Source organism: Nematolebias whitei, chromosome 23 (assembly GCF_014905685.2).
Source record: "Nematolebias whitei isolate Nwh7 chromosome 23, NemWhi1, whole genome shotgun sequence".
NCBI classification, from domain to species: domain Eukaryota; kingdom Metazoa; phylum Chordata; class Actinopteri; order Cyprinodontiformes; family Rivulidae; genus Nematolebias; species Nematolebias whitei.
Window position 1 is genome coordinate 11,364,815 of NC_056520.1, and position 8,379 is coordinate 11,373,193.

The following is an 8,379-nucleotide window of genomic DNA, read 5'->3' on the forward strand; positions in this document are numbered from 1 at the left end:
TATATATATATATATATATATATATACATATATATATATGTATGTATATGTGTGTGTGTGTGTGTGTATATATATTGGTCGCTTGGGTGTATAAGTTGCAGGACTTGCAAATTTATACAAAAAGGTGCGACTTGTACGGTGAAAAATAAGGTATATACATATAAACATAAATTCATTCATTATCTTTATTCGCTTTTCGGGTCGCAGGGGTCACTGGTGCCCAGGTCCAGCTATCACTGTGCCAGAGGTGGGGTACACCCTGGACAGGTCACAAGTCCATCACAGGGACACATAGAGACCAACAACCATTCACTCTCTCACTCACACCTAGGGACAATTTAGAGTTACCAGTCAGCCTAACATGCATGTTTTTGGTCTGTGGGAGGAAACCGGAGTACTCGGATAAAACACTCCACCCAGAAAGGTTCCCGGCCAGGATTTGAACCAATGACTTTCTCGCTGAGAGGCAACACCTCCACCAACTGAGCCGCCTGTGTTAATTGTTTAACAGGGTTTTTTTTTTTTTTAATTAGTAACATTTTCAATGGCACAGTGTATGGTCAGCCTTCCCATGTCACATTTTATAGATCAAGAAAGAATGAAATCACCTTTGTTCTTCTCTGACTCACACATTTGAGCATGCATCAGGATACTCGCACATTAAGTTTTGGATCCTGGTAACAGCCTGGAAACAACCACTTGTGGGGATCCACATACACACACCACAAACAGCCGAACACTTTCTTGCAACACTGTCTGCACCATGGCAGCAGCCTGGTTACAAGGCTCTTAGAAAAAAAAAACAACCAGATCTAAAGTGTGGCTTATTTAAACCCATTCAGCTGCCAGCTCAAACACATTCAGGGAGTACTCAAAGGGAAAGGGGAATTCCAGTGGCTGGTGAGCACTGCACTGAGGGAAACAAAGGAGGTTGCTCTGTATTGGCCATGCAACTTTCCACTGGGCAGCAGTTGGAGATGTCGGAAAGCAAAATCCAAAGCATTGATATGATATATGTGACATTTTCCTTTAGAAATAACTCAGCCAGCTTTGTTTTAAGATAAAAGCCCAAGTTATGATTTCAGTTGGTTTAAAATACGTAGTTAATTTGCAAGAATGTATACAAACTGAAAAAAATATTTTGTTAATGCGTGGCAGGTCTTAAGAAGTGTACAGACTCTTTATGACTGTAGGACTTCTCCTTCTGAGTAATAAATCCTATTAAGTAGCAGAGATTTTTATTCTATGTGCTTAATAAATTGCATAAAGTAATTCCACATCTGACCTTGCAGTTAACCAGTGGTTGGCGGTATTTGAAAGGTCAAGTACCGATAATGTAAGGACTGCTGGCTCTTCAGAACTATTTCTTTTATGCAACTCACATATGTAACGGCTAAAAAGAAAATATAAAACCGATATTATCAGCGGTAAACTAAATATAATGGCTTTCAGGAAGAAATTAAGGTTGACTATGTCTTCTTTCATTTTGTAATGGGTATAACTGAAGTATCACTGGAATATTTCTTCCTATTTGCTCATTTTTTTTTCCCTAAAGCCTTAGATATAAGCCCAGAGGAGCGTGCTCAGAATGTGGGTCGAATTGTGCGCAAAGAAGCAGATGATGTGATGACCAAGTGGGACAGTCTCAAATACAACTCAGCTGATTGGCAGAGGCAGCTGGAATTGGCTCTGGAAAGGCTGTTGGAGCTTCAGGAGGCAGAAGATCTGTTGGACACCCAGTTGAGGCAGGCAGAGATGGTCAAAGAGGCCTGGGAACCAGTGGGAGAACAGCTGATTGACTCCTTGCCCGAACACATCGACAGAGTCAAGGTAAACCTTTCATTTACCCCTGGTAATAGCAGGTGTGTACCCTAGAAAACCAATTGTTGTGTTTACATTTACCCATGCATGCATCCATCTTATACCACCTATCCATAGTTGGGTCGCTGAGGCAACAGGTCCAAGAGAGAAAGCCAAACATCCCTTTCTCCAGCTCCTCCTGGGGGACCCCAAGGCATTCCCAAGCCAGAGAGGATGTATAATCAATCTCTCTGGCAGTTTCTGTGTCTGCCCCAGGGCCTGATTCCAGTGGGATCTGTTTCGTATACAGCCATGAGAAATAGGAAGTCCATCCTATTTCAACTGTAGAAGTTTTACATACTGGATCAGACATTATAAAAATGATCCACTATGTTTAACATTATTCAAACTTCAAGTGTACATGACCAAATTTTAACCAAGCTTTAGATGATGGACAGATGTCCTCATTTTTGACTCTTGAATACTTTGGTCTAAAGAGAGTTAATGGTGGGGCTGAATGAGGTAACCAAAATTAATCCATTTAACAGTACGAAACACTAAAAGAACAAACCTTACAACTCTCTAACATCATCCAACAGCAAGAAAGACCAAATCAGTCCAAATCAATAGCAACAATAGAGACACAGTCCAACAGCAGGACAGAGCATGTGTCCTCTCCTCGTTACAAGCAGGTGCCATTTGATGACAGCAGACCAGAGCAAAAAGGAATCAGTTAAACACAAAGCCAACTAAATTTGTTTTCATACGCACAGTATATAAAGCTAAAGAGGACATCAGAACTGTGGTGACTGAATACGTTTAAAATGGCAACCCATATCACCCAGAGAACACTGTCACTATAGACAACTTAGGTTTAAAATATTGACCAATGCTTTAAATATACGTTGACAGGCTGCCAACAGCACAGGAACTAAGCAAAAACTTTTAGCACAGTGATACTATTTAATTATGGAATTTCTTATAAGTCCATTTTCTGACCCTCTGACCCAAAAACAGTCTATTCTCTGACCAACAATTTTGTCTTCTGACCTCTTTTGTCTAATAATTTTTTGTGTTATGTCCGATTGTTGTTTTCTAGGGAGCCCTGGAGGGGGCAAGGGGGATTTTTTTTTTTTTTTCTTTTGGCATTCCCTTGCAAAACTTTTGTGTTCCCATGTAAAAAATGTTGCGTTCCCTCGCAGTATTTTAGTGTTGCCTTGCAGACAAGAGCAACAATGGAACAGACACTACACGCGTATTTGAGGTTCATGGAGTTTTATTTTGAGCGCAGTCTTAAATATAAGGATATCCAGTCTGTGCTTGCCAAAAGGTATGTGTGTCACATCAGCGAAGGTTATTTAAAAAATATACTTGGCGCAAGAAGACAGTCGTCGCAAGGATTATTCTGGCTTAGCAATTCTGGTGGAATTTGTCAGAAGGAAACATCAGTCTTCTGGACTTTGCGAGGTAACGCAAAACTATTGCTAGGGAACACAAAAGTATTGTGAGGGAATGCATCTATCCATCCATCCATTTTCTTCCGCTTATCCGGGGTCGGGTCACGGGGGTAGCAGCCTAAGTAGGGAGGCCCAGACGTCCCTCTCCCCAGCCACTTAAGGGCCAGCTCCTCCAGGGAAATCCCAAGGCGTTCCCAGGCCAGTCGAGAAACATAATCCCTCCAGCATGTCCTGGGTCTTCCTCTGGGTCTCCTCCCAGTGGGACATGTCCTGAACACCTTACCAGGGAGGTGTACAGGAGGCATCCTAACCAGATGCCTGAGCACGGTGAGCGGGGTAATGCAAAAGAAAAAAAAAAAATCCCCCATGTCCCCTCTGGGGCGCCGTAGTTTTCCATTAGCACATTAGCAGTGTTGTTAAAGGTCTCCGTGAGTTTCTGAACCATTATGCGGTGCACACATAGCTGCTTGAGTTTTCTCAGGTACAACAATGTTGATACTTAGTCAAATACTAGCATTCAGAGAGTCCAGAGTAATTTTGATGGCAATGAGGGGGTTTGTATGCTAGAGTTTTTTTCAGGATGGGAGGAAAAGTGAGCTTTGATACATTTGAAGAAGCTGGGAAAACTAAACATCCAGAAATGCATTGGTCTTCCTAGAGGATCCTAGAGTCATCCTCATGCCACCGACTGTGAATCATATGCTCAAGTGCTCTGCAGATATATTTTTAACCACTTCCAGGAAGGATTTTCTACATATTGTTTTAATATATGACATTTATTTTTTTCGCAACGTGGATTATTAAAACATTTAGGACAAAAAAAAACATACAGAAAGTATTTCTGCTTTGCCAGGAAGCAGTACATCACTGGCTACGAGTATTGAACATTAGTCAGCAAGCACTAAACAGTAACACAAGTTAAGTTTTCATTAGTCTTTCAATGCTAACATTGATTTTTTTATTTTTATTTTTTTTTTTGCGTATGAAGGAGTTCCAGGAAGAAATTGCTCTGATAAAGGATGATGTAATGCACATGAACCAGTTGGCAGCCACTTTCGAACCGTCTGACATCCAGCTGTCACCTAGCAACCTGGAGCGCATTGAAGACCTCAACACACGCTGGAGACTGCTTCAGGTACAAAACCCCACACTGAAATTTGATCACTTATTGTGCTAATACTCATAATGTTCTGAATGTGTTTTTGATTTTTGGATGCATTCATGCCAACAAATTTGAAACAACATTTTTTTATAGTTTAGGCTAAAAAATAAAATTGCCTGCTGTTGTTCTTGTCCATTATAAAGTGGTGGCTTAAACTTTTGTGAAAGACAAAGCTTTTTCCCTAGTTACCCATGTCCCATGTGAAACTTGATGGTCAGTTCATATCCGAGGCCGAACGGGGGAGTCAGATTCAGATAAGCCACAATTGTTGAATTTCTACTGACAGTTTTTTTTTTCTCGTCAGCCTAGAGTCCTGCTGGAACTTCCTCGGTCCAAAGTGTCCAGATTTATGGGTATTTCTCTCCACTGATCCACGTTATGAGCTTCCCCAAAATCAATCCCATATGCTGTTGAGTCCTAAAGCCGCAGGTGGCCTGCAATTCTCACAAATCGTCGCCATCTTACGGTTTAGCTCATTAATCAGCTGATTTTGAGTTCTCAAAGCACGAACCATCATTGTTCTGTTGTATATTATCTCCAGTGTTTGGGATCATTGTCCTGTTGTAGATTATCACCGGTGTTTGGGATCATTGTTCTATTGTAGATTATCACCGGTGTTTGGGATCATTGTTCTGTTGTAGATTATCTCCGGTGTTTGGGATCATTGTTCTGTCGCATCTTGATCTCATTTTGTCCGAGTTTCAGCTGTTGGACAGATGGTCTCACATTTGACTCTAGAATCCATTTGGTCTTCAGAGATCATAGTTGACACATTGACTGTAACGATTGATTTATAGTCAATGAGAAGCCCCATCCTTATGTCTTGCTAATTTGGAAGAGTGACATAAATTGTATAGTTTTCTACTCTTACCACACACACTCTGACACTCAGTCTTGTGCATTGCCCCCAGTCAGAATTAGTTTATTATGGAGGATGCGGTGAGCACTGTGTGACTGATAAGAACTTTGTGGACATGTTTGCTTATGTAAAGTGGTTGCAGTCAGCTAATATCAGGGCAGCATCTGCTGAGGAGCTGCTTGCCGGGGCTGTGAGAAAATGCAGCCAATATTACAACTGTCCCAGTAACAATGATAAAGCAAGTCAAATAAAACAGTGTGGAGACACAGACCGTTGTCTATGGCTGTGATGACCAGGTGTGAGTGCGCCTCAGCCGGGCATCACAGGAACACGTTCCGGCACCATCTGTTAGAAACAGTGACGGTCTCTTTGTGACACATTTACAAAATAGTGTTTCTCCTGGGTTAGCAACAGGAATACCTGCTCTTCCTCCTCCAACTTTTCCCTCATCAATTGAAAATAAACATCCACTCTGAAAACTGTGCCATCTACATTGATTCTGATTGAGTATGACTTGCTGCAGTGGGAAGACTCATCAGGATTCATCCCTTACATTTTCTCTTTAGTGTGTGAAATGTCCATGAGAAAAAGACTGTCTACAATAAAGTCAATGAGATCCAACATCTTACATCTTGTAGTATAACAAAGCCTTAAGGCGCCCAAACCAAGAGCCTTCCACTAATGTGCTTTCGTATGGTGCATTTGTGCATTGTTTGGTTTTCTCTAAACATTGTTTTATGTATTATGGAAAAATGTCTGCTTTTATTTCGTCTGTCCAAAGGACATTGTCTCAGAAGTCATGATCACTTTGATAAAACTTGACAGATCTAAGTTCTCCTGTCGTTCTTTTCTGAGAGGAGGCTTTCTCGTATGACCCTTCCATACAATCCCTAATTGTTCAGTCATCTTCTATTGGTCCTGTTGTGAAACATACATTTTAAGGCAACAGAAGAGAAATATGTTATTCAAATACTATGTTTTGCACACGATAATGTAAAAAACTAGCTTTCTTGTTTTAAAGCCTCTCACTTAATAAAACAGGTATGTTATAATTATTCTAGTATTAGTGCTCATCGTTGCATAGTGTATGCAGGAATAGCTGCTGCAGCTGCTGGAAACATTGCCAGATTAGCATTTTTGCATGATGGTGTAGTCATAGTACAAGACATTTTAGGTCCTCAAGAGCCTTTTTGTGACCAGAGCGTTCAATGTAAAGTAACATAGATGACTTCATAAGGAAATCATTTTGTTCTGAAGTGGAACGTCAAAGACCAAGTTTATTTCTATGCAGTACTATACTGGATGATACATTATACAGAGATTTATAAAATGTTTGAACGTGAAATATTTGCCGTTTGGGAAAGTTGGCACGAGTCACCTCTGGCACCAAACTCCACCCGTCTTGTGCCGTTTCTTTGTCTGACTGACTTCTTGAAAGGTCTCAGTTTAAATAAATTAAAGCTTGACAGGATGTATGAGCTAATGGCTAATTTGAGCTAAATGTGCTGCTAAGGCTTAAATTAGACGGATGATCTTTTTAAAAAGCTCCAATCAGTACATTTTACAATGGGTAATTCAAGTGATTTTTAATAAACCTTTACGTTGTCATCAGTTTTGTTGTTTTAATTTACGTGTGACTTTGTTGCTATTTATAATCAGTAGCTGCAAGATGAGATTTTGACGTTTTTTTACTATCACCCTTTTGAATTTAGCAAAGCCACTCTTTCAATGTCAAGCTTTGAGTTTTATCACTGAGAATTACAATTTATGAACTTTCTTGTCACTAAAACTATTTTATAAAAATCACACAATTAATGATACTGGCAAACTGGGCAAACGAAATTAACTGAGCTTAGGTGAAAACTGTAATTTATATTTCATATTTGATCTTTAATTACATTACATCTAATATTCAAACAGTCTGGTTCCCAATATAAAAAGTTAAGCTCTTCTAAATCCCACAAATCCTGGTTTTAATGTAATATAGTACAGGATCCAAATTTGCAGATACGCATGATAAACTACAAACACCTAAAGCTGAAACTTTCATAGAGAGAACATTGAGAGTTTTTTTTTTTAGGGGAGAAGATGAAGAGAGACACATAATTACTATATTATTGGTAGTTTACTATACCCCTTGAGGTGGTTCGTGCATCTGGTAAGGATGCCCCCTGGATGCCTCCCTAGGGAGGTGCTTCGGGCATGTCCGACTGGGAGGAAACCCCGGGGAAGACCCAGGACATGCTGGAGAGACTATGTCTCTGGGTTGGCCTGGGAATGCCTTGGAGTCCTCCATGAAGAGCTGGAAGAGGTGGCTGTGGAAAGAGATGTCTGGGCCTCCCTGCTCAAGCTACTGCCCCTGCGACCCGACTTTGGAATAAGCAGAAGATGATGGATGGATGGATGGATGGATGGATGGATGGATGGATGGATGGATGGATGGATACTATACCCCTTTAGTGTTAATATTGTTTAATTGCGAGAACTAAGGCAGTAGAAGCAGCAAATCAAACCAAGACAGACTGAGACTGAGCGCTGTCCGGTGGCTTCTGACCAAAAGGCACTACTCATTGTCTTCTGGTCTACACATAACACACCTGTTGGTTGATGTTTTGACCCCAGCACCCTGGGTCACTGTTATAATTAAATGCAAAATGGCAAACACCATACAGGCAGATGAAAGCATTTAAGAGGCTAATCTAGCTGAAGATGTTGATGGCTAGAATATTGACTGATGAAAAGACGATGGGTAGGAGGCACGTGATGACTGGAAACTTGCACTATTTTCCGATAGATAAAGTGGGAAGAGGCTATCGGCTAGAGAGCCTTGGCATTGTGGTGACCATTTTGAGAACAGGAACTGGAAGAAAGGCAATGTCTGTAGCCCTTTTTGATTCAGGCTCAGAAACTGGAAGAGAGGGGTCCTTACAAAGACTGGAGAGCAAAATGCATCTATCTAGACCCCTCTTAAGGTTGAGGAGCAAACAGTGTCCACCTAGACCCCTACAAAGACTCGAGAGCAAAGAACATTTGGCTGTACCCCCTCAAAAACTAGAAAGCAAAGAGTGTCCAACTAGTCCCCACAGAACTGGAAAGCAAAT

At 40.9% G+C, this 8,379-nt stretch overlaps 1 protein-coding gene across 3 annotated transcripts in view; it reads left to right on the plus strand.

Moving 5' to 3' along the window:
• Positions 1–8,379, plus strand: part of dmd (dystrophin) — a 274,434-nt gene that overhangs the window by 202,900 nt on the left and 63,155 nt on the right. For all 3 annotated transcript variants that reach the window (XM_037696602.1, XM_037696599.1, XM_037696600.1), the window contains 2 exons: positions 1,556–1,830; positions 4,246–4,392. In XM_037696602.1, the coding sequence (XP_037552530.1) occupies positions 1,556–1,830; positions 4,246–4,392 (422 nt within the window). The remainder of the gene's footprint in view (positions 1–1,555; positions 1,831–4,245; positions 4,393–8,379) is intronic.